A 27,710-nucleotide genomic window follows, 5' to 3' on the forward strand; every position below is an offset into this window, starting at 1 on the left:
TATAAATAGATTGCAAATTACTTGCAAATAAGAATGGATGTGGTATATTAGCTTTAATGAGCTACAAAGCAATTTGGGTCAATTTGTGAAACTGCCCATTTCCTATCCTGTCAGAGAGTGCTGGATGTTCTCTGTAAAAGAAGGAAGAACCTCTAGGCCTATTTTTGCTCTGCCAGATTTATTTAAGCCTCCTACAGGGAAAAAAAAAGGATAGGCATTCTGTGCATTTCAGATTTAATTTAAAAACTCACAGTGACCAAATTGTCATTATTCTGTGTGAAGGAGATCACCCAAAGGAACACTGGTTACAGGCAGTCCTCACGTTCAGCCATGATGCTGCATCTTCATTCCAGAGGCTGAAAGGAACACACCTTTACCAGTTTAACCCAGCTGGCCTAATCTGTCTGGATATTAAATCCAGACTAAATTTTTTGAAATTATTTACAGAATTGTGTGTTGCCTTCCTAGTTGACTAGTAAATACTCAAGTAACCATGGTATGGAGGTCAGCTTGGCTTTTTAGTTGAGCAAAACCTTGTTCCTTCCCATGGAAAAGCTGCAGCCCAAATGTCAGGTTGTTTTACATGGTGTACCTCATCTGGATAACATTTTTAGGATGAGCTTTGTTTAACATAGGAGAAAGATATGTAGAATATCTGAGCTGTCCCCTTTACAGAAGGAGTTTTGCTATCAGTAGTTAAGAGCTGTTTGAAAAGTGAATATGCAGAATGTCAAACCCAGACTATTAAACACCCTTTTCTTGCTAAGACAGAAGATTACTTAAGGTGGTTACCTGTCTTCTCACCAATGAATTCAACTTCATCCTCTACAAAACTACGCTTGTGCCTGATACTACGTCAGATTTTGTGACAGATCTGCCTCTCCAAGTGGAAAGGTCTAGTGTAGCTGCAGGTTTAAATTGGCTCTCAAAGCCTTGAACATGTCAGAGTTTCACTAAGAGTCTGTGATAAGGTCCATTTCCACTAACAACACAGAATTAGGGTTTTAACACTTACTGGCAATCAAGAGTAGTTTCTTCTCTGCCTCCTTGCACCCAGTAACTTTTGTTATCAACTCCTTTTTAAAGCTGTACAGACTCCCTTTGCTAATTAGTCTTGCTAGCTACTATCAGCCCCATTTTTCAGACTGGGTATACTTCAGGTATCCTCAGGGACCCTTCTAGGTTATTTTGTTGCACTCTCACTTAAAAAGTCACTTCTGAGACTGAACCATCAACAGTTACTCTATCAGATATAGCTTGTTCATTTATACTTCCCATAGGAAGCTTAAAATTATTTCTCAGTAACTTAAACCAAACACTGAATCTTTGTAAATATTCATGGGTTTTCATTATTTTATAAATAATTACCTCATACCTACTTTATAGAAATATCTGGACCACAATCATCAAAATTGATGTTTATGAGGAAATAATTAAGATGGTGAAGAATTCAATAGATGTATGACAGAAGGAATGCCAAGGTTTTACATTTAGAGTAAGTATTGTCACAAGTTAAAATTAAATTTTAATTATCTACTTAAATTAACAAAATTTATTAAACTTAATTATCTACTTAAATTAACAAAACTAAGACACAGAAGTGTAGAACACACATGCTAAGTCTCACTTCTGTACCCACACATAAACATACTTAAACTAACAATGTGATACATAATTTACAAGTTAATAAATGAAAACACACATTCCCTCCCACTTCACCATGCTGCTACTCCCCACCTATTTTTTCCCTTAAAAAGATTAATCTGTAAGTATATATGGCTTCCCTTCACTGCAATACAATCCAATTCTTTCATCCCCTGACTCAATACAGGTTAACATCTTGCTATAAAAGATAAAAAAAGACACAGTAAAAATAAAAAGTGAATTCACAGTAAATCTTTGGTGCTGAGGGGCTTCCAAAGCTATGGGAGAGGCAACTTAACAAAAGCTCCATTTTACATGTTCAGGAAGACTTTTCCCAGAGATTCTCTAATGCCTCTGATACCTAAGGAGAGACCCCATTCAAAGAACTACACTTAATTTCTAGTGCATTCAAAAGTTGTTAATAGATACAGCTTTGCAGTAGAATATGGAGGCAGAACAGAAGACAGGATGAAGGCAAGTTTTAAGCATAGTTTATTAATTTCAAGCAATTGCCACTTCTCAACATCCTCCACCCACATTACAATTTTACACATGCTGTAGAAGATCCCTCTATCTCCAGCAGTATCACAGTCTGGTCTGCCTTCTGTATGGGGGTCAATATACACATAATGGTTCTTCAGAAGTTTAATGCCACTTACCCTATGTATGGAGATAAAGTATTATTAAAAAGGTTTTAAAGGAATCATTATCTTCTATTAAAAACTCTTGAACAGTAATTAATTTTTAAACTAAGTAGTATACACCAAGGTAATAAAAACATATTCTAACCCCACAGGGCTGGAATCTTGTTTTTTTGGAAGGCTTGGAAAACTGAGTCTGTTAAATGTGAAGCTCCTTGTCACCATGAGGGAGAAGGAAACAGAAATCAGCACAGTAGATTTAGCCAAACCTTCTATATGTAGGACCTCTAGCAAAGACATAAATGAAAAATGTGTGCTCAGGAGGAAAAGGTAAGTTATCCTCCCTATTAAATAAGCTGAGAAATTGTTCACTCTTGCACAGCTGTTCTGTTTGCACCCAGCCACATCCATGAATTCAGCTGCCTGTAGTGGCAGCCAGCTACTCTCCTCAGAGACCTCAGGCTACAGGGACAGGCACTGCCCAAAACTGGAGAGGGGCCTTAACAGTGTCAAAAAATCCTCTAGCCCAGAGGTTTTTGAAGCCAGAACTGAAGTTTTCTATCAGCTGGATGGGGGACTGAAATCCACTATTTTCTAAATAACCCCTGCCAGCTATTCTCTGTGTGGATAATAAAGTTTGACAGAATTGAAATAAATTATGAAACTACTGAAGTTAAAGAAAAAAGCATATCACCTGCTTAAATGTTTTCTGGTTAACACATTTACATTAACCAAATATAATGGCCTGTTTTTTTCCTAAATATAATATATTTTGTACTGCTTATTCTATCATTTTAAGAAAACCACATTTAAAGAGTAATGCTAGTTTACCTGCATTTAATTGCAATAAAAAATCTCTTCAACCAGAAACAAAACAATCTATGTAACAAATTTTAATACAGCAAGTATGTTTCAGGAAGTATCAGTAATGCAGCAGTGTTAATCAATTCTAAATTGAAATGCTGGAAACTAAAAGATTAAGACAGAACTAGATGAAGAGTATTTTTCATATCTTTTATAGGACAGAAACCTTTGTTCATGTCTTCTGGTAGCCTTCATCTTCTTTTGAGCTGCACCTACAACACAAAGAACAAGTAAACGAGCAACTTTATGCTTCTCCAGAGCAGCTTAAAACAATTCTGTAGGCATTAAGGGGCATCTTTTCTACTGCTTTGTTTCTGTATCACCAACTCATTTCATTGTTTCATATTCCTATTTTAATAAAGTACAAAGCAACAGAAAGAATAAGCTATTACTACATCTGTGTAAAAGTGCCCTCAGAAGTGCTGCCTATGCTGTAAAAGTGCAAGTTACACTTGCTGCATTTAACTAGCAAGCAACTAGTGTTTCACTAAACATGAAAGCTAACTTCTTTCATTTCCTGTATGAAAAAGATACCTCAATATGTAGAAATAGGGAGAGATTGGTTTCTATTAGGGATTTTACAATATAAATTGAGAAGAGACAGGTTGAAGGTTCCAAATAGGTATACAAAATCACCCATCTCCTGCTTGTTTTCGTAGTTAGTTCATTACACCTCCTCGGTGGGGTACTCCCCACCAGCAGAATGACCTGCTTTGTGGCATTTTTCCTCTTTCTTGAGTGCACTAAGAGTGCATGACTGTTGCCATTATGTACCTAGATGGATACAAAAATCCTTCTTAGTTCAAAGTATTATAAAGTACGTGAAACCAGTGGGGTTTTCACAGCCTGTCAGAATATATTAATAAAAAAATGAAAAGATGAACTTTTAAACATCATCAAAGAGAACATTAAAACAGCAGTATGGACCTGCAAAGGTTGTTTCTGTTTTCCTCACCCTGTATAACCAACTCAATTGTCTCAAGCTCTTTTAACTTGTTGCTAAATGTTTATCTACACATGCTGTCAGAAATAACCTTGTTAGGAAGGTGAAGTTGGTGTCTCAGCAAATCAGACCCATGGAGTAGGCGTTGAGTGGCCTGTGACTCGCTTTCCTTTTTTCTCTTTCAGCACCATCAAAAAGGAAAAGTGAGAAAAACAGCACAAACATTAGTTAAAGCCTGAATTTAATCCCATGTCCTACAGGAATAATTTCATTACAATGAAAGCAGACAGACAGTATCTGTAGGGTTTTTTGCTTTGTTTTTAAGCAGTGATAATTATATATCCAATTAATATAGCCTATAGCTCTCCCAAAGATCATAACATTTAATAATCCCTTTAATTAAATGATTAATAGGAAATGCAGGGGCGGGTCTTACAAATTACCTGATTTACCATCACTGAAGACAGATTCTTTTAAAAATGGCTACAAATGCCTTGTTCACAAAAGACTTTATTATCTAATGATGCATACTGAAAACATACAGAAATCTGCATGGTCCACTTTACATGCAGCAGAACAATCTTCACTTTACAATAAGTAAGTGTCAACTGTTTTATGCAAGAGACAACACTTTAAAGTCACATTTCTTAAAGAAAAGCTTCATTTACAAAAGAAATAAAAGGTAAAGAAGCAATTACCGCTTTTAAAAAGCAGCTGCTTTGTTCAAGAGTGGAAGGTTTATGCCTGTATTGAAAGACAACATGATCACAAATAATGAAAACAATGAACAAATGAAACACTTTTAGCATAAAGCAGTACACTTTCAAAATGACATACAAATAGTTAAAAATTATGTTGTCTATCTATCCTTTAGATATAAGGTCTTTCGAATGAGATCCCAACATATGTAATAACTAAATGAAAACTCTTCTGTAAGTATTGGTTCTATGTCATAGTGAACTGTATTTAACAAAATGTATACAAAGTCTATAGCAAGTTGATTAAAAAAACTAAAGTAATAAGAAACAGTACACTGAAGGCGCTCTATCCATCAAGTGCGCTCTCTCCCAGTTTTAAATGTGATGAACAGAACAGAAGTTGTAACTATGCCACAGTTGCAATGCCAGAAAATAAAACAAGATCATTTCTCAAACATGCAGGGAATTCTGCCACAATGCTATTGTCTCTCATTTGTCAGTTGTTCCAGTAAAATAACAGCTTAAACACCGGTGATGTTGATGGGTTAGCTTACCTTCAGTGTACTGAAAGTTGTACACAACCTGCTTTAAAAGAGGAGACCATCCCTGCGGGCAGGCTCAAGAAGGAACAGACCCCCTTCGGCACTGACTACACCAAGGGCATGCTGCTGTGGCCTGCACACACACACCTAGGAAAATGTGAATATAAACAGCATTTATGCTGGCCATTTTGTAAAGACAAAAATGAAGCCAAGTCTGCTAAAAACAAATCAACCACCCAGTATTACTGCTCTCTTTTTTTTTTTTCTTTCTTTTTTTTTATAACAGATGCTTTTTTCTTTTTATAATATATACGAACTGCAACCATATACATTAGCATTGTACTTTTGTGCAGTCTTGGCAATTAAAACAGTTCTACAGTGAAAATTTTCACATAAGACACAAAACAGAATTACTCTAACATTTCTAAAAGAAATATCGGCCTTGATGTTAATTCAAATGTATCATTTCTTCCTCAACTTTGCAGGGGAAATATTTATGTTTATATACATTAATAACTGCTGTGAAATTTCTTCAGTCTTTGTATCTTAATTAATCAAACCCTTTGAACTTCTTCGTCTGGTTCAAATTTTCTCCTGGATGAAGGCATGCTGTAGAGCCTGGTTGATGCTAATCCGTTTAGCTGGGTCTAGCATTAGAATCTGGTCCAACAAGTCCTTAAGCTGGTGCACTTTTTTACGCTGGTCTTCAGGGAGTCGTTGGCACCCAATCAAGTCTGCTAATAGGTCCTTGGTTGGATTAATGGTGCTCATAACAGTAACCTTCTCCTACAAACACAGAAATGGTAGCCTTGTAGAACAGAAGTAGCACAAACCCCTTATCCACCCCTTCTACAGAGCTTCAGCAGCAGCTTTTCAGCAGCCTTGTCTTGTACCTGAGCAGCAACAACCTGCCCCCATATGGCCTCATAAAATCGTCATGTGCAGAGAAAAGAGTGGAAAAAACACTGTGGAGGGGGAGGCCACAAAAACAGGTTCACACATGAACCTAACATCCCATAACTCAGAACATGGAAGTCCACATGGAAAGTTCCCCAATCTGACCACTATTTTGTGATTCTTAGATATAATGTCAAAATGATACCAAAATTAATAGTGACTTCATACAATATAACCACATCATACTAAAAGTCCTTCTACAAAACAAAGGCAGAATCTCTTTTATTATTAATTTAAGGACAGATTATATGGAGATTCCCTGTATATCTACCAGATTAAATTTAGTTTTCTTAATCACGTTCCTACATCCTAGGAAAAAAAAAAAATCTCTTTGGCCATTTTATAACTATGTAATCTGTCCACACTGCTGCAAAAGGACTTTCTAATAGCTTATAAAATCTTGTTTTTAATTAGGAAGCCAAGGTACATTTGAAAGACCATGTAGTAGGAAAGCTTGGAAAAAGTCATGGGTTAATCAACACAAGGAGGACTTACCCTTTCCGTCACTTTATCTACTTCTATATACATAAAGTTGAGATTTTGATCAAAGTGCTGATCTTTGAACACACCTTTTCGAATCATCTGAAAAATGAGGAAAAGGCAAGAGTTTCAGGCAAGTTCTCTGTGTCTTACACATTTCACAATTAACATCACTGTATATTAATTTGCTAACGTAAGTAACTTAATACTAATAAAAAAATACCAAAGGACAGGAAGAGATGTTGAGATTGAATACAAAGATACAGTTCAAACCCTTTGAAAAAGGACACAGTATCTTTCATTGACTTACGCATTTTTTTCAGGTCAGTGCTTAGAAGGTTTCTGTTTTCACTTTATACTTAGTCTATGAAAAAGAAGCTGTATACTTTCACTTCGTAAGATTTTAAATCAGTATAAATTACACAGTCAGAGTAAAGTCTAGTATTTACTGTTAAGAAAAAAATGTGTATGATAAGAAACAGAATTCCAGGAGAACAAAGACTGTATGTTCTACTGTACATTAGAGCAGTTTCATATATTAAGGACTTTTTTCTCTTACCTTGTTTGGCATCTTTCCTTTGAGATCCATGGCAAGTTTCAACATATGATTATTGGTTTTGCCAGGAAACAGTATTTTTCCTGTATAAAGCTCATATAACGTGCAGCCTACAGACCACATATCTATACCATAGTCATAGATTTTTCCTATAACTGAAAGAGAGCAATTATAGTTAATTCCATAAAGGCAGACATTGATATAATATCACAAAAGCAGACAGATGAAAAAATTCTGATTTGTAAACTATATTGGTGCTGCTCTTCTTGGGAATAAAAAGCTACCATAAAAGAAGGACATAAACCTTTTAGCTTTTGAAGTACCCTGTTTTAGAAAGGGAGGCTTTTACCTAACACCTAAACTGATCAGCTTTAAATTAGCAAAAACCAAGAAGTCAGAACAATACCTCTAAATTGAAACATAACTATAACCCATCAGAGTGACTTCTCACTGAGCTGATCACCAACATACATCAAGGGTCACACGAACATGCCTTCAAAGTCTGAATTTTTGAAAGCCATCATATTCTGAGAGTCATGTTTTGCTAAGACTAGAGAATAAATTCAAGTCAAATTTTCATCTGCTAGTTCTGGCACTTGCTGGCAAGTGATAGATGTAGCTAATCCAAAACGTACTTACTGATTTCTGGAGCTCGATAAAATCTACTAACTAGATAAGGTGTGATGTCGTTATCTGCAACATGTGAAGCTGAGCCAAAATCACAAAGCTTTAGTATTGTTTTAGACTCATTCACCTGCAAGTTGAACATAAATATCCATTAGCACTATTTGTGGAAAGAATTGATAACAGAACTGTAAAAGTGACAACACATTTAAGTCAGAGACAGGAAAAACATTCAGTCTTTAAATTGGAAGTTCCTTCCTCTCTATATTCTAAGAAAATTATACTACTTGCTCAAAATGAAAGTGAGAGTTAATGTCTTCAGACCCTACAAAATACAAAAAAAGAGGTCAGTTTCATGTACTTTCAAGGATGTACAAAACATCCTTGGTGGACCAGATTTCCTTCCAGGTATTGAAATTTTACTGATTTAGACATGCAACTCCAGTATCCAGAGTACCACTTATAAAACAGCATATTATTCACATCTCATGCTTACATAGTAGGTTTTACTGCTGAGATAATAATAAGAAAACATTTTAGGTAAATTAAAAATCTGAGTTTGTCACAGGGATGATGTCCAAAAAAAACCAAAGGAAATTGGACTTCTCTGATGTAGCTCTCATGCCCTACCAAAAAAGAGGCATTAAGGACCTTTCCCCATCATCTCACTTACATAAACAAAATCTCCATTCAGACTCAAATAATCTGCTTCCATTTTGCAGAAAGCAAAAACATCTCTCAACTATTGATGGGAAAATCTCAAATAATTCTCCTGTAAGACACTGTCCTACTTTGGAAAGTCTGCTTTCTATAAAGATAGGAGGAGATGTTTGCTTGAAAAAGATTTTATTAGATGCTGTGTTGTATTTCTTTCTTACTATTATACCACAATATCATTTTATATCAAAGTGTGAACCCTTAACATTTTCAGTAAATTTGACTTCACCTAATTTAACAGAATGATATGAATTGCAAATACTTCATTTTACGCTACAGACCATGCAAAAAGAGAGTTTTAATTATTCGTTACTTACCAAAATATTATCTGGTTTAATATCTGCATGTAGGATATTGCATCTTTTAAGAAGTTTTAAAGCCAGGAACAATTGCTGGCTGTAGGAACGCACAGCTTTAATGTGCAGTCCAACATCTTTCCCGTACTTCTTCAACACCTCTCGTAAATTCATACTGTTAAGGAAAAAGGGGAAAAAAAGAATTGGAAAAAGTTTAACAGAAAAACTGACAGTGACCTCCTAAATTCTACGACAAACTTGAACAAACTAGTTAGCTTTACATATTTTTTGAGAAATGTAGCATTCAACTTTCCACTCTGTGAGCTACAGAATTGAAATAAAAAGGCTGGTCAGTCAGATCTGTCTTATGCTGTGTAATTACTTACTACACTGGACTTACTTAATTCAGATTATATCTTTAATCAATATTTATATGAGAGAATTTATTTGCACACAAACAGAATTTTCTTAACAACTGTAAACCCTTTGTACTAATTTTCTCCAGAAATAAATGAAAAAGGAAGCACACAAAAGATAAAAGCTGAGGAGATTTTTTTGGTGACCTAAGCAGCAGATAAAAAGACCATCATTCCAAGACAAAAACATAACTGGACATAAGAAGTGTGCTATCAAGATAGCACAAGAGAATAATTTGTTCTACATCTCATTAATGAAATATGATAGTAATCTCACAAAATTTGCATTGTTGCAGTATATAACTTATTTTCACCACAAATATGGCAAAACTTAAAATATGACATACACAGAAAACTTAGGATTTGAACAACTGATGTCTCTAAGTAGGAATGGGGACCAAGGCAATTAATACATCTGATCTACCATAAAACAGTATCAACAATCAACCTGTCACAAGAGCTTAATTACTTGAACAGAAAGTGAACATGCAAGAATCACTGTAACAACTTTCTCCCTAAGGCTGTTACTGTATGTGTACTCTTTACAGAATATACAGCATTTCTTCAGTCTCTCTAGGAATGCATCTTAACACAAACCCTTAAAATGAAGAATTATGAAAACTAATAAAAATACTGACGTACACAAAAAATCATTAAGAGCAGTACTAGAGAGATGAACCATCTTTAATACATTATCTTGTTTCAAATATTTTCCAGGCAGAAAATTCACAGCAGTGCTAAAAATAAATCAGAAATAGTCCAGTAGTCTGTGAATTTGTGCCCAGAGACATTTTTTTTTTTTGTTTCAAAGTTCCTTGCATTCTTGAATCTTGGCACTAGAACAAGGTATCAAAACAACAGCCAAATCCAGACAGGTAAAGAACATACAGTAGTACTTTAGCTTTTACAGTGAACCCCAAACATTTGTCATCTTACCTGAGTGGCTCAAATACCAGACAGAGATGTTGTTTGTGGTAGAAATGCCTGAACAACCGTAGACAATGAAACTTGTCATCAGGATCAGCGTCATTGAGCTTCTTTAAAAATTCCAGTTCTTTCAGGCCAGTTTTTTGCCTGAAAACAGAGAAATGTGACTCTAAAACAAAATCAGTTAGATTCTAATATCTTTTTAAACCTAAACATTCACTTGTGTAGCTATAATTATCCAGGAATGAGAAGTGTCTTGTCAATACTTAATGTACCACAGCTGAAAAACCAAAATCACAACAATGGTTTGCTGTCAGTGACTACACACTAGGTAAGTTTATTTAATTCCTGGATGTTCACTGCAACCTAATTATTCTTTCCACATTCTCAGTTGCATCTAGTTGCATCTAAGGCTAAAACTGGATTTTGTCCTGTAATGTGAGAAATTTCAAACAGCACTCACCTGAGAAGTTTACTTGTCTAAAAAAGTGCTTCACCACATACAATAGTATTAAAAGACTTAAACTGAACTGACTATGGATTCAATTACACATCCAAGCTTATTACCTATATAACTCACCAAACTAAAACAGCTCATCACCCTCCCTTTTGCCTTTAAAACTTTTCTGGATACTTACTCAGGTAACTAAAACAAATCCAGGTACACACACAATAAGACAACTTTTAAAACTTCCAAGGTAAAATACATGGAAAAGATTTTCATTTAAGTTGTCATTTACAGAAGAGGACACAAGAAATTACTGTATAAATATTGCAGCAGATGGTGAAAACAAGTACTGTACACAAGTCAAGTCCTCAAATGACATAGTTTAAGAGATCTTACTTGTTAATGTTCACTCATTCTGAAAGACCTCTTTTTTTTATTTCAACAGTGAGAGTACCATCTCTTTTTATGTATCTTATATACATTCAAATGTTTAGAAAATATACAAAAATAATTACATGTATGGAGATATTTTTTTAAGTTGCAGATGATTGACTGGGATCCAACCCACAGCCTGCCAAATAGATTTGGTCCATCAAAATAAAATTTTTACACGTCACAACTCCCCCCTCAAGAAATGTAGGACTCAGAATTAGCTTGTAATTCTGTAACCTTGTTTCTTGTTATCACTGTTCCCTGCAGTTTTGCAAATGAGAAAGTGCCTGATGAAAATGCAAATAGCCTTCTTCCTGTGATAGCTGTAAAGAAGTGTGGATACATAGTCCTGAAGCGCTTCCCATTATCTGGCTCATATTAGCAGAAAAGGCAGGAATCACAGCTGTGATCTGTTACTTCACTTGAAACAGGGAGATTCAAATCACACCATGAAAAGCTTCCAACTATTCCACATGCTTTATTACCATCAAAAAGCCCCATTACTTACATAAGTTCATTGTTCCTGATGATTTTCACTGCTACTTCTTGGTTTGCTCTGGCCATGTCCCTGGCTCGCACCACGTTACTGAAGACTCCCTGACCAGTGTAACCATAGACATTGTAACGTTTATCTAGAACTTCACCTATATTAACACCTGAGGGATACAACCAAGCAAGTTCAAGTTACAAGGGATTAACATAATGGAACTTTTCAAGAAAAATAAACCATTCTCTATCATTACAAAATATGAGGGCAAATAGCCAATATCCTTTAATTTCATGGTGCACAATGTTTTCTATCATCTAGCTTTGTGGAAATTATGGGGAACAAAGGGTGAGTCTCTAAGTCTGGAGTCCTTTCAAAACTGAGGTTAAGACCTGCATGCTTGTTTCATCCATTACATTACACACTCAGAGAGGGATCTGGGATACATCTACATTAGAACAACATTTCAATACTTTTATACATGAGGACCCTCACTCAGCACCCTCACTCTATCTGTCCTTGCAGAGAGACAAACACAACTTACGGTAATAGCCTTCTGCATCTGTCCAGTTATCCCTGAGATTGGGGTTTTCTTTGAAGTCTTTTCCAAACCCAGCAGCCCTTAGACGAGCACTCTGAAATAAAAAGAAAAGTAACAGCTTTGCTTGTGTGCTCTGTATTTTTCTTTGACATTTACTTCCCAAAGCCCTTTTTCCCTACTGAAAAACTGTTCTCTCCACAATACAAACACACTTATCTTGCAGGAGAGAGAAACAACTTAATGTTATTTACATACCAGTATCTAAAGACTGATGCAAAGAAAGAGGATGAGATCCACCAACAAAACTATTGTTATTAAACATAAATGGGCAAAGTTTCAATTAATATTCACAAGGAATCTATGTAAGTCACATCAGAATGCACATTTTGGACCATCTGAGTAGGACTACTTATTTACAGTAAGTTTATAGTAAAAAAGTTCAGCAGTTTGCAAGGAAAGCACAACTGTTTAAGCCTTGAATTTCTGTTCAGTACATGCCACTTGTTTCATACTGTTATACATACTACCATAACACTTCTACAACTGCTGTTGACAGCTCTTAACAGACTGGACAATATTTTAACCTCAAATTCAAAACAGTGAGTAGGAAAGTTTATCTTCAATTGAACAACAGTTCCTGGAAGAGGGAGCCGCTCACTTACAAGCCATATAAATCCCCACTTGTAACTTCTGAACTTTTAAAAATGCACCCTCACACACACACTACCCTTCAAGTATTCATCTTTTTCCAGGTCAGAGGGATACCAGTGTTACTAGAGTAAAACCACAGCCTGTGTTATATCTGTCATAAAAATTCTCCAGTTAATTTTGGTTTAAGTTAAGAAGAAAGTTCTTCAGTTATTTCTCAGTGTTGTGCATCAGCAACAACGCAGAGGACTTACAGAGAATGGCACATAAAGTCTCAAAAGTAGTCACTGGACTGTCAATACCTGAGGGCCACTGCAGCATATTTCGAGAAAAGCTAATGAAAAAGTGTTAAAGTAAAACCAGGAAATGTATCTCTTCATGCCAAAAAATCTCCAAACAAACCACCAGATTACTCCAACATAGCATCATTAGCCAATTACAGTATTTTACACATTTTTTAATTAACCACACATGAATCTCTGGAAAAAGCTCATATTTAGAACATGCAACATGGTAACAATAATAAAAAGCTGAACTTATAAATAGATTCATGTTTTTACCATGTGCCATTGTATTCAAACAGCAGGTAAATTCCCCAACTGCTAACTCTGTAAAATTGCCACTAATTTCAGCAGGTTTTATTTCACTGAAATACTAATTAAGAAGCACTTTGCCTGCCTTGGCTGACCAAAAGATTAAGAACGCACAAGTCACTTAGCAGCACGTGCTTTTACAAATCAAAGTTCTCACAACCCTCAAGTGACAGTGACTTTAGCAAAAATCAAGCAGAAAAAAACTCATACATTTCATCTCCAAGAATTACCTACATCAAAGTATGCAGCAAACATATCATCTGATTCTGTGAACATATCGGGAGCTAGCAGCTTCTTCTGAGATGAACCTTAAAATGAAATTCAGATTACTCAACATGAAAAAGATGTCAAATGATAACTCTGTAGCCAGTATAATTTGGCACTTGGTATCTTTACAACATAGTCTAAGATCAGTACATTGGCAAACAGGTAGCTCTACTAATGTTTCTAGCAAATACCATTTCAAATTCTAGAATATAAAACTCAGACTAGTTAAGTTCTTCAAACAACTCAAAAATTTATATCTCTTAAAAACTATGTGCAACAGCTTTCAAGTAAGCATAGCAGAAAGAAAAAACTACATACTTACATGTTCCCTACAAATAATGACTATATATATATATATATATATGTATAGAAAGAAGTATAAAATTACTATGTGTCTATACAAAAAAATACAGTCATGTTTTCAATACACAAGTTCAGGCTTTTCTGCTAATCATGAGATATTTTACCAAAAGCCAAGTTGTAAAGCCCAGAAATTCTTTCTTTGGAAAATATTTTCTCCAACCCTGCTAAAAAGGACCCAGTGTGCAGCTTTTTTCAAACACAATGTTTACTATTGTGTTAAAGAGAAACAGTTTTGTTATGGGCAAAATAATCCCTTTCTCACCTTTTAATCATCTTTAAATTCCAAAGACATTTTACTTGGTTGATAAGATAAAAGCAAAGAAATATAAATTAAGTACACATTAATAAAAGCAAGCAAACTTCAAACTATTTCATTCATGCACACATTATGGCAGCCCTCCATGAACACGGTAAACTGGAGACCCTCCCTTCACTATGCAGTGAAGAAAAATAAACAGTTAATTCAGCTCAGAGGCTTCAGGTCTCGTGATGCACAAGCCCCTTCCATACCAAATAACCAGACTGAAATTTGACAGCATAAAAAATCATCCAGCATGCTGGTACCACTGTTTCTAGGTACAGAACTGCCACCTGACACTTGTGGGGAAGCAGTTTATACCACTTTTGAGCTACAGACCCTTCTAGAAACTTCCTCCAAGTTTTCCTTAGTTCCAGTTACCTGTACTGGGCTACCTACAATGAGTTATTGACTAGTTTCTTAGCAACTTACTACTCTGGCCCTATAAGAGGTCAGGATAGAAATAAAAATTTACTCTTACAGAGGAAGGTAACCCACTGGTTTCAGCTGTTGTCACAGCCACCTCCAACCCAGAAACCTACCACCCAGATGTGAATGTAACTTTAAAAATCTTTTTTACATGTGGAAAATGCCTAGGTAGTTAAGACTTAAATTTTCATATGCTTTAATAAACAAAATTAGGGAGCAGTACATGCTTTGACAAAATAGGAAAAACACATTGTCTATTAGACATAATAAACCTAAACTTGTGGTATGCAAAGAAAGCTCTATAACAGTTCTTTTCACCAATGTCGCAGGAGAACAATCTGAAAATATACAGCTCAAGGGAACGCCAGGATAAACTACAGAGCAGTACAGCAGTCCCAAAGAGATGCAGCTTTATTACTCTGAAGAGAAGCATCCACTAGAGACAGAGCATTTAGCCTCCAAAGTCAGGTGTGGCACAGGACATGAAATACAAGCTAACTGCAACTTGCCCTCAGAGGGGCTGGGCAGGCTCCACAGCCCTCGTTAAACATTGTTATTGCAGCTAAACAGTAGAGAGAAACCAGAGCAGCTTAAACTAGCTCAAATAGAACCACACAGCAACTGCACACACCTCTCACTACTTGGAAGATTTACAGTAATCCACTTTCAAAAGACAAAAAAAAGCAGCAGACTTTCAATACTACAGGGTGTGCTGGGAGATCTACCGTACTCCTTTTGCTGCAGCTGGCAAAAGGCAGGTTTTTATCAAAATTTATTTCATTTCAACATGGCTGTACAACAGAGTACATGATGGGGGGAAGAGAAAGAAAATACCCATTTGAGCAATTAGCTATGCTGCTAAAATGGACTTACTAGCAATGACTCTCAAAAGCTTTAATCATTCTAAATTACTACAGACCCACCTATATTCTTCTGTAAAAGTGGCTTTGACCAAAAAAAAGTATAAAAAAGGAGCATAATTTGCAACCCTCACAAAATAAAGTATAGGACTATACTAAGCTTCTAAGAAAACAACTTGCCTGAGTGAAAAGAAAAATTTGCAAGGGTAATTCTTAACCATATAGAGAGATATCCTTGTTTGCTCTTCCAAATGTAAAGCACAAATTGTGTTAAGAGTTACCAGAAATGTAGAGAACGTGTTCCACTCATATTATCCTTCCCGATGAGGAAGCTTTATTTTAATGTGATGTTTTAAGCACCATAATATTTGCGAAAACGTTCACAAATTCCATCCAAAAAGTCAATCTACTTCCTAGTCTGGAAGTATATAAGTAAACTAAGCCAAGTGTCTGAGCTTTCATAAACTGCATTAGAGAGATTTCAGAATCTTACCATTGTTCTGTTCAACTGTCATGAGGTTGTGTTTGGCTTTCACTGATGCCTCAAATGTGTCCACATTTTCCCGTTCATACTCCTTAACATCAGCAGCAACTCTTTCTAGGATGTCATCAGGAGAATTTGAGCGACTACGTGTACTACTCTGAGGGCTGCTCGGTTCAGATGGTACAGATATGTTACTGTCTTCTGTCTGGCCTTTGTATTTCTAAAAAGAAATTTAGTTTTTAATCTCACTGTTACAATTTATCACAATTTAAACATTTTCATATCCACCCCCTCAATGGTTTGAGCTTTCAGCTGAAACAATAATCTTTGCTTTCATAATCGCCTATGTCCATAAAGACAACAGATTATTTTCAGAATGGGATATAACTTCTGAAAACTCAATTTGTCACAATGCACCACAGTCCAGACCATAAGACTGAAATACTAATGTGTATTCTTTAGGTCTTTACATTTCTATAAAAACAGATTATTAATGAATATTAACTATTTAGTTATGCACAACAAAATGTGAGCAGCAACAAATTTATTACTAAACCATCCTGGCACACAAACACTGAAATACAGTCTTTGATGAAAAATTACTTATTTTATAGCCTACATTCTAGAATATTTCCCAGTTTTATTAGTGTTATGGTACAGAAAAGTAGCCTTTAGATTCAGTTTTTTTAATGTGAACTATAAATCCTATTTATTCATTTGTGTTGAAGAATTTCTGAAGCATTAAAAAACTTCAAACATCATCTTTTCAATTTTTGTCACCCTTAGGTACTATGAAATTATACAGACCTCACTTCCTATCCCAAAAGGTAAAAATCAAGATGAAGAAATACTGCTACCACTCAGCTGTCTAGGCTGAACTATTCAATCATACAAGCAGAGGTTTTTCCATTTAGGGAATTCAGCTCTGCAATTTGCTTCCAGCCTGCATCAACATCAGGTGTAACCAGTCTTTAAAAGAATTTATATGGTTTGGCTCAGTCATAGTTCTGAAGGATTTTTCAATGGGCTTTGCATAAAACCATGAACAGAATTTTAGTGCTATTTAAAATAAGCACTACATCAAAGCCAGTAATTTTGTACCTGATACTACATAAATACACTACAGCATTTTGCTTACTATGTTCTAATAGTGTGCCAAATCCCACCTTTGAAAAGAGATAGCTGACTCGTACTGTACAGTGGCACCCCCTCTGGCCACAGCTTCTTTCAGGGGTTTTGATCAAACATTACACTTGTGATTACTGTTACCTTGTTACTGGAGTAAGGAGTTCATGCAATTCACATGTACTTTTAGGGAGGACAACATGACAGTGGCTTTACATAATTTTGGAAATTGACAAGGACAACTTCTACTTGAAACAAACTGACTAGGTTAGGTTAATCGATATATAACTTACCGTTACACTGATGTTATTGTATCAGTGATACAGCTAGGGAGAAAACCTACAGAAAAAGGTAACTGAAGAACATTTTTAACATGTCTTAAGACCATCAGAGAATGTTTAAGTGTAGCAAAAAATGACTCACAGAAGAGTCACTTCAGTTTTAAAAGTAATGCTGTGACAGTAGAAGCATAGAGTTTAAGAGAGACTAACATTTACAATGAACTAACTGGAAAAATACAGCAATAGGCATTACTATTGCAATTCAGCAATAGGCAAAGAGCCTTCCATTACCCTGACATTTTACACTAAAAACACAGAATCAGTTCCTGTAACCATGTACCTGAACAATTGCTTGTCGCTGTAATCTCCTTTGTCTTATCTCTGCTTCTTCATCCTCTTCTTCCAAATCAAAGTCTTCAAGACTACAAAAATACGGTTTTTTAATATGACTTCATAAACATATAATTATCTACTGGATTTTACCAAGTGCAGTTGCTTGGCGTATAAAGCACAGAATATATTAAACAATAGCTGTTCAAATGACTCAGAAAGCAATGCAGCGTATCCCACTGCATATATTTACATTTCCTTACAAAGAAAACTTCTCTTGGTATCTCATTGAGACTTTCTGCATTCTATAATTTTAATTGCAAACAATTTAACAACCCTCTTCTAAAAGACAACAAACAAACAAAAAATCCTTGTTCCTTTTCACTGCAGCATCATTTTTACTTAATAATTTCATTAAGAATGCATACTCTTACACAATTAAATAGGCAGAGGTTTAGGAAATATAAACACAATTTGCAGACAGCAGTTAATCCTTTCAGCTATTAAAGCTTTTCCTCAAGCAGTAAGCTTTAGTAAGCAGGCCAAAAGTTTTCAAAAGATCCTGATCAGGTTGAATTTAAAAACCTAATGATACATCCTCCCCACAGGTCTGCCCACTAGCCAACAGGTCTTGGTATTTTTTGCATATTCCAAAGTTTTTCAGATTCTCACAACAGTAATTGGACAAGACCACAAGTACAAAGACATGATTATGGTTTTAGGTGACAACTCAAAACTACAGCATCAAGATAAATGTTAGTTCATTTTTGGTATCAATGGAACTGCAGATTATAAATAATCAGTGTAAGTTAGAAATATAGTCTTACTTTTCATCTGATGAAGACTCCTGTTCAGCTTTCATGCCCTCAGAAAGACTACCTTTAAATTTGTCTTCTTTAACTTTGCTTCTGCTCCGACGTCTATGGCCACCACGTGACCTGGACCTCCTTCGAAGGCGAGATCTACTTCTCCGGCCTCTATCCCTGTTTGATAAAAACAAGAGATTTGGATTTGGGACTGGGGGATTGTTTTTAAGAAAAGAAGGAAAATCTTTTCAGAAAAGTAAGACATGAAATGATTCCAAGTAATGAAACAATTTAATTAATGGAGGACAAAGTGAATTTAACTGTGCTAGCACATATTAATATGGATAAAAAAACCCAAACATGGTCTCTTTACACATATGATAGCAATCCTTATTCTTCCTGTAGTATCTTACAAAATACACTTAACATCACAGGGTATCCTTACCTCCTCCGAGGAGATCTACTCCGCCTCCTGGGAGATCGGCTACGTCGAAGGGGCGTTCGAGATCTCCTCCTAATGGGGGACCGAGATCTTCTCCTGGATGGGGACCATCTGCTGGGTGGGCTGACATCCTTGGATCTTTCACGCCTAGACAAAATGTCATCCCTGGTCCGTGTTCTTAAAACAGAGGAAGAGAGTGGTAGTAAAAATCAGGAGCAAGCTGAAAACAAATAAATTATTCCCTCTAAAAACTCACTTGAAAATTTTGCTGCAGGTGAGGGACCACCAGATGGGCTTCTGAGGGAGGGAAGGATAAGTAGCCAGCAGAGCTGGCTGCCTTTCCTGTGTGTCTCTCCCCATCCTGGGAAGTGTGTGCCCATGCAGAGCTCTAGCTCAGGACAAGTCTGGAAACAGCTCATTAATTACTACCAACAAGCTAAGAGAGGTTTTAAAACAAAGCCTGTGTTTAGATCTTACATAAACAGTGGCCTGTTTTCACGTTTACCAGACACAGTACTGAAACAATACATAAACCCCAAACTCTTATTCTTGAGAATTATTTCACCAACTTCCCACCATGCTATTGAAATTTAGGCTTAGGATCATGCTATTTCACAGGACTGACAACAATGTCCGTTTCAATTTGGGCACTACAACATTTCACACATTCTAAAACAGCAGATGAAAACTAGAATTCTTAACTAAAATCTAAACTATCCCTTCTCAAATTAAAAAATAATTCAAGTCTGATACTATATACACTCTTCAAAATGTCTTTATTCTTGCCTAAACAGATAATTCTCACAATTATTCAAGAAAAAAAAATCCTTGATGGGATTAAAAAGCTTAACTGCATGACAGCAAGAGGTCAGTCAAAAACTAGAAAGAACATAAATTATAAATTTAACAACTACTCTTATGAAGCTGCATTAGCAATCAGAAAATAGTTTCACCCTATTTCAAAGGAAATGTTTCTACTTTATTTTTTTCCTGCTCCTTTTTTTTTTATTAAATTGGAACAACTTGGAATAACAGCTGTTATATCTCATCAATGAACAAAATATCTTAGGTCTGAAAGACTAATTCCACTCATTCTGCGACCTTTTTTCATTAGTTTTTGAGACTGCTACATCAATTTCAATTACCTTAACTAGAGACAATGATCAGACATACAGAACTGATGCAAAATAGTAAACAGTGAGGCAAAAGGAAAATTTATGCGTATGCAGAGTACTGGCAGTTTCTACAAGGAATTACTGTACTCAAATGCTGGAACAGGCCCATACCTTTAGCCCAATTAATTTATATTATGTTCCTGTGAACAATATTACATAAAAAGGCACAGGATGAAGAGTTCCAGGCTTCCTGACTAACAGAGCCATTGTACTGCCAAAATCTAATCACAATATCTGTCACAAAAAAATAAATTAGTTCAGAGATCACCGGGTGAGATGAAAAGTGGAAGATGATTAAAAATTCATAGTAACATCACATAATGTGTAACTTCAGTCAAAGACCTGAGAAGTGTCTTACAAGATTAGAACACTGGAAACAAACTTGAAAAATGAAATTACTGGGATTTTTTTTTTGTTAAAACTATTCATTAAAACTCCTGAAATTCTCTGGCAGTTTGAGTAATTACAAGTAGTTAAAACCCAAACACAGGTGGAATTAATTTAGATGTCTTACAAGAAAAGATTATTCCTGCTGATCTGCAAACACCTCCAGCAGAAAATATTTTAGTAGTCCCCCACTCACATGCTGCTCACCACGCAGTTACAGAAGTATGACTTTGACAGCAAAATTCTAGACACATGCATCACTTGAAATAGGTGTCTAGACAACCAATTCAAGCTGGCTGCAATGCAAGCTGTCAAGAAAAATGAAAACTGAAAGATGCAAAACGTTGCAGAGGAAAAACTACTATGCCAGAAAAACTCAGTGGTTGGGCCAACACATTCCTGATAAACTGACAGCATTTACAATACTCGCTTGATTGGGTTAGCATCACTGGGGCCACTCTCCAAAGTACCCAAAGATACCCCATACCTGAAACCAGAGTAATCTCCATTGATTCAGGCTGAAACTTTCACATTTTTAGGTGCCTATTCACTAAGCTTTGTGGTTTCAATTCATTTTAAAATTCATATTTCTTAGTTCTCAGCCTGGGTGAAACTAAACCCCCTGATACAAAGTTTTAAATTATTTATTGTCCACTGCTGAACTTTTCTAACTCTTAAACTTCTTACAGCCAATGAATTAACTTCCAAAAACGTGCACACTCATATTGTTCTCTTCTTGGAAACTCGCCACCCAGGCATTATTAGCATTCAAATGTCAAGGTAACTGCTTTCATAGGCTAAATCTTTTTTAAAAAATGCCAAGACTACACCAATACAATAAAGAGTTATCCATCCTTCTCCTTTAAGTGTATGCAAAATATGATAATTACAGATGGCAGTCCAATAACAAAGCAACATTACCATTCCACTAGCAAATGAAAATCCACAGTATTTTGAAGGAAAAAAAAAACTCTGAGAAGGACATCTTGACATAAAAATTGGCTTACATTCACACACACTGACTCTGTCATAAGGGCTTTTTTTGAGGGGAAAGAGGGGTTAATTACCCACTTTTAGCCAACACTAATATGTAACACTGAAGAGGATTCTCACTCCACAGAAGTTTCAGAAAGCAACAGAACTACTGACAAAGAATCAAAATAGTAGCCAAATTCTGAATCCAACCAGCATTAAAAAGGAGAATACAGTTACAAAACTTGCTCCCAGTAAGAGTGTGAGCAGCAAATGACTTAGCACTTTAACAACCACAAGATAAATTTGCACCTCTGACAGCTGGGAAGAATAGTCTTTAAAAAAAACTGAATACATACAAAGGAAGCTCATGATATAATGTACTATCTGAGTACCTTTTTTATTACCTATTTTCTGAACAAAATGAGGAGATAAACTCCAAACTAGAAGATAGTTCATCTCCTAACACATTTTTGTGGTGGCTCATGACGCCTTTAAGTTACCTGGGAGAAGAAAGACGCCTCCTTTCTGATTCTCTCCTTTTTCTTTCTGCAGATCTACTCCTCACTCTTCTAACTGGAGAGCGGGTTCGAGAGGGGGATCTGCTTTGTTTAGATCTACGGTCGTTAAAGAGAGGGGATCTGCTTCTTCTTGACTTTTCACGCTGCTTGGGAGATAAGCTTCTCCCCTTTGGGCTGCGGCCAGGTCGTCTAGGGGACCTGTTTTCTTTCCCTGAAGAAGCATCTTTAGAAGGAGATTTAATTGGCTTTTTTTCTTTGTCAGTCTCTGATCTCCTAGGTTTTCTATCTTTGGACCGTGATCTTCTATCTTTGGATTTGCTTCTTAGTTCTGCTGGAGATTTAGATTTTCTACCACGATCTCTGCTTTTGCTTTCATTTACAACTGGAGACTTTCTGCGGTCTCTTGATTTACTTTTATCATCAGCCTTATTTCTATCCTCTGGAGGAGACTTAGACTTTCTGTTTTTCTCCTGAGATCTCCTCTTAAGTATTGGAGACCTAGATTTCCTTGTCTGATCTTGAGACTTACTTCTCTTATAAGGACTTTTGGATTTCCTCCTTTCTTTTGACTTGCTTCTAGTAGTTTTCTCTTTTACTCCATCAACTCCTGCCTTGGATTTCTTTTTGTCAGATCTGTGCCTAGTCCTTTCTTTTGATTCACTCTTACTTGATTTCTTGGAACTAGTTTTATTGTCCACAGGTTCTAATTTCCCCTTAGTATTTGACTTTGCTGTAGGTCTTGTTCCATTTCGTGCTTTTTCATTAATCTCCCCCTCTTCTTCAGATCCTGACTCATAACCTTGTAATATTAATCCCATCCCAGACTGGACTTTTCCTTCCATTAATTCATTTTCAAGTTCAGCTTTCAGCAATGCTCTTTGTTTCTCTAAGTCTTCCAGAGGAGCCAAAAAATCAATTTTAGTTCTTTTAGCTGGTCCATCTTCTTTGTCAGAGGCATCAGCCACCTCTTTCCATTTATGTTTCTTATGTTTGTGTCTGTGTTTATGTTTTTTGTCCTTGTCATCTTCTGAAGAATGTTTGTGTTTCTTGTGTTTACTTCGGTGTTTGTGTTTCTTTTTTTTGTGTCTGCTGTGCTTGTTCTGAGGTTGGTCTGCCTCTGACACTTCCCCATTTTCTTCATTCACACTTTTCTCGGATGCCTCAGCGTCCTCAACCCTGCAAGAAACAAAGAGATCAGTACAATAAATTCACTGTAGTCCTTTATCTCATGTTAAATAGACAGCCTTTTATGATAGAAACTAACTGGCATTTATTCACCTACCTTTGGGAGAATTAAAAATGTACCAGTAATTAAAGTAAGTTATAACAGCAGATACACTTCCTTAGGAACAGACAGCTATGGCTGCAGAAGGAAGTAGTACAGAAGGAACAGACAGCAAATGCACTGATAAAACCCAAAGTGTGGATGGAATCAATGCTTACACCTTTACATTCAATTCTGATCTATCTGTTGATAGCATACAACAGTGCTGAATATTTATTTGTCAGTAGTACATCATCATCTATCTGCTCCACTCCAATGCCTAACCCAAGCTATGCCTTTTACAAGTATTTTCAAGTGGCAGAAAACAGTTGTGCTACAAAGATCAAAATTTATTTCAAGGTATGATGCTGACTGCCTTACAAAACTTCCTTGCAAAATCTCATCCAGAGTGACTCTCTTAGCTGCAATTCTTTTCTCTAAGCGTACACACCTGTTCAAGTTCAAGAAGTTCAAGAAATGTTCTTACAGATTTATATTATTTATGCAATACAAGAAACGCTGCTGAGGAATGGGACAAATTAAGGAAGTCTAATTTCAGAGCAGCTTTCTGATAGTATGCAGCAGATTAGTAGCTTCAAAAAAATGTGGTAATCTTGACACCTGTAAAATGCCATTGACCAAAACTGCTGAAACTAATACGACAGGTTATTAAAATAAAGACATACAGTGTTTCTTCTAAGAAGAGTATTTTCAATTAACTGTAGTTTCTCCAAAGAGTATCTTTAAAAAGTATAAAATTCAGTCCTGATGTTACACATTCCCTTGTATTATCTTTCATAGCCACTGAAACTGGCTTAGCGATGGGGGTTTTTAGAGTGTTTAGCCAATTCCTCCCGATCTCCTTCAGAACATCAATTAAGTTACTGTCTGTTAATACAGACATTTGCCTTTTGAAATATTATTACAGTTGCCAGAGCTCATCTTTTTACAAACTCACCCCATCTAAACAACAGCTTTGAAATTTACTAGTTGCCACTTCAATAACTTAAGCATAGCTCTTTGCTGTATACTAAGCCTCATTAGGTGAAAAGAAATCCCCCAAACATGACAGTCAGGAGTGGGGGGTGAATGTCTACAGAAATGTGGAAATTATCTTCTGAACTCTACTGGTTTCAGTAGTTTCTGAAGAATATTATCAATCATCTGATCCAATAAATGTATCAGAGATGTTCTAAGCCAGACCTAAAGGACAGCACCTCACTATAAATTTGATTAGTGTCTTCCTAATTAAGGACAGGATCTTAAGCAGTGCGCATTTACTCTCTCCTGCCTGAGTAAGGCAAATTCCTGTATTAGTAAATAAAGCTGACTTTTCTGCAAAGTACACTAAATTATTGGCTAAAATTGTTTTTTAAAACTTTAGTGCTATGAAATGATTAATGTCCAAAAGGAACAGACTGTTAAGAGTTAAGAATATAAAATATTGAGAGACTTAACTCAGAATGCTGCTTGTCTTTTATGTTTTTATAACTACTTCTGTTTATTCAAGGCACACAGAAAGGTGTTTTTCTTAACTGCTACCCCCTGACACTCCACACCATTATGATAAAAGAATATCAGAACAAAGGAGGAAAAAGTGGCTTAAAAAGAGCTTATTTAATCTTGCACTTGGCATTATAAAAAGTTTTAAAAAGAAGAAGCATTAAATGCAAAACTTCTTCAACTTGGATTTGCCATCCTGAGCAAGTCTATCTGTGACCTAAGTGGGAAAATGTAACAAGGAGAATTTTAAGAGAACTATGTGCCCTTCAAAATTTCTTTTCGTTGGTTCCAGGATCCTGTGTAAGTCCCCAGTTAGCACATTAAAAGTACTTCAAGACATTATAAAAATATTAAATACAATACAAATTGCATCCGTTCAAGCTGTTCCAGGTAAGTCTTCCTTCTCTTAACAGCAGAAAGCGATACTAAAATATTTAAGAAAGTTATTTTGCTATGTATGTATTTTGGAATTATGTAATAACCTCATCCTAAATTCTGGAAAAGCCAGCTGGTAGCTAAGGTGCCAGACAAGACACATCACCACAACAGCATCTCAGGCCACTACAGGCTGCCAATACAACTGCCAGCTGTCTTTGTAGCTCAACAATAACATTAGGTTGATTAATGTGCAAGAAACAGTTCAAGTTTTCTTCACGTACAGGGAATACTTTTATTTCAAGTAATTTCATTAAACTCTGAATAAACTTTTACTTCCACTAAATGCTTCAGAGATATAATGACATGGATGAGAAATCCTTTTAAGAATATTTCAGAAGGTGATGAGGCATGTCTACATGTTTAGGTGCTAAGGGCTTTAAATAGAAACTGTGACATGAACTTGTTATAGCCCTACTTTTTCCTATTTTTGAATTCAAGGAGAAGAATAACAGGAAGTTCATAAGGATGTGCAGCGATTTCACCCATCTCTTCCTTCATACAGGGGTCTTATCATCAGCTTCTACCTTATCACTTAACTTTCTACAATACTAAACGCTGTTCTCCATGAGCATGTGTTTTACACGGCTCACATATACACCCACTGCTTTTCCTCACCCATTATCTACTCCCAGGATAAATAATAAAATCAAGCCTCAAATCAAAACTTTTAAGGAGAAAAAGACACAGAAAGCAGTTTATATGGCTAAAATATTAATGCGGTAAAGAGGAGCGATAGAGCAAGCATCAGATCGTTAACTCCCAGCAGAATTTCCAGAAGACTGTGTTCATTCAGGAGAGTGTGGACAAGCCCAAACCCCGCGGCACAAACCGGGGCGCCTGGAAAACGCACGCCCGGGAGCCCCGTTCCGGCAGGGAGGCGGCAGCTCGATCTTCGCTTCCCAACGGGAGCCGGCACTTGCCAGTCATTTCGAGGCCTGGAAGGAGGGGCTGGCGGCAACAAATCACTTTCTGCTGTTACCAGCACAGGCACTTTCCACACCGCGAGAGCGGCCGGGGCCCGGGGGAAGGAGGGAGGAGGGTTCGCCGCAGGGCGGGCAGCGGCTCGGCGGTCCCAGGGCAGCTCCGCTGGCCCGGAGCCCCCCGGCCTGGCTCGGAGAGAGTGTGTGGGGGGGTGTGCACGCTTTCAGTGGCGTGGGGGATCCCGGGAGCGCCGGCCCGGATCGGCCTCAGGGATGCCCGAGCCCTGCGCGCCCGGGCGGACAGCAGCGGCCTCGCAGCCACGCGGAAGATGCGCATCCCTCCGCCCCATGTCCCTCGTTCCACGTCCCCCGCACCGGCGGCAATCCCGGTTCTCCGCGGCGGGAGCACCCCCAGGGCGGGAAGGCGCACGCGGGACTCCCGGGGACACGCGCCCGCCGCCGCTTCCCTTCCCCCCTCCCCCCGCGCGGCCCTCCCGAATCCACGGGCGGATCCGGCGCCCCAGGCCCCGCCGGGCCGCCTCGCCGCGAGCCAGCGGCTCCTACAGCAACCCCTCTCCCCCGGCGCGGCCGCTTTCCCCCGTCCTCCTCTCCATACCCCCTTCCTCCTCCTCCCTCACCACTTCCACCCGGGCCGCTTCTGGTCGTCCCCGTCCCATGTGTGTGTCCCGCCTCCCCAATCTCCTCGCCCGCGCTTCTCCCTCCACCTCCCTTCTCCTCCTCCCCAAAGCTCCAGGGCGAGCAGCCTCCCCCCCTCCAGCCGGTCCTTACTCGGGCGGTCGCTGCTCGGGCTCGGCCGCGGCGGCCATTTTGAACTTCCGAACTCCTTCGCTGCCGCCGCCGCCGCTGGGAGGGGGCGGGGGGAGACGCGGGGCCGGAAGTGAACCCCGCGCGCGGGGCCGAGAGCGAACCCCGCGCACGGGGCCCGGAGCGCGGCGCAGGCCCCGCCCCCGCCCCCCCCCCCCCCCCCCGCCTCAGGGTGGCGGCGGCGGCGGGAAGGGATCGGGAAGGGATGCGGCTGGGAATCAGTGGGGTTGGATGAGGTATTGGGAGCGACCTTTTCGCCGTGAGGGCCCTGAGACAGAGGAACACGTTTCCTAGAGAAGCTGTGGATGCCCCATCCTTGGGAGCGTTCGGAGCAGCCTGGTCCCGTGGAAGAGTATCCCTGCGCATGGCAGGGGGTTGGAACTGGGTCAGTTTTAAGGTCCTTTCCAACCCAAGCCGTTCTGTAATGCTGTGGTCCTGTTGAAAGACGTCGCTCCGCTTAATTTGCCTTTCCCGGCTCGGCCTGGCTGTGCCGGCCTGAGGGAAGGAGTCGCTGGGGTTCGGCCCTGTCTCTGGGTGCGCTCCGGTGGTGGCTCCTGGGCTGGAAG

The 27,710-nt window shown here is 37.9% G+C and overlaps 1 protein-coding gene across 2 annotated transcripts; it reads right to left on the reverse strand.

Annotated features, from left to right (window-relative positions):
* Window positions 1-2,118: 2,118 nt before the first annotated feature.
* On the reverse strand, window positions 2,119-27,202 carry PRP4K (pre-mRNA processing factor kinase PRP4K). 2 transcript variants are annotated; one of them, XR_010784477.1, is made up of 19 exons: window positions 27,109-27,202; window positions 22,177-23,370; window positions 19,143-19,316; window positions 18,719-18,874; window positions 17,902-17,983; window positions 16,165-16,375; window positions 13,689-13,762; window positions 12,217-12,307; window positions 11,694-11,841; window positions 10,315-10,452; window positions 8,984-9,137; window positions 7,965-8,079; window positions 7,329-7,480; window positions 6,785-6,871; window positions 5,345-6,118; window positions 4,791-4,836; window positions 4,184-4,270; window positions 3,316-3,361; window positions 2,119-2,304 (listed from the first exon to the last, which is right to left on the reverse strand). XR_010784477.1 is itself a non-coding variant. In XM_066558893.1 (15 exons), the coding sequence occupies exons 1-15, from the start codon at window positions 27,144-27,146 to the stop codon at window positions 5,915-5,917; spliced, it is 3,018 nt and encodes a 1,005-aa protein (XP_066414990.1). In that variant the 5' UTR covers window positions 27,147-27,202; the 3' UTR covers window positions 4,585-5,914. The 2 variants fall into 2 exon arrangements, 1 of the variants encoding a protein (XP_066414990.1); XM_066558893.1 differs by lacking the exons at window positions 2,119-2,304; window positions 3,316-3,361; window positions 4,184-4,270 and having other exon boundaries at window positions 4,585-6,118.
* Between the last annotated feature and the right edge of the window lie 508 nt (window positions 27,203-27,710).

The sequence above is a fragment of the Molothrus aeneus genome, chromosome 1 (assembly GCF_037042795.1).
Source record: "Molothrus aeneus isolate 106 chromosome 1, BPBGC_Maene_1.0, whole genome shotgun sequence".
NCBI classification, from domain to species: Eukaryota; Metazoa; Chordata; class Aves; order Passeriformes; family Icteridae; genus Molothrus; species Molothrus aeneus.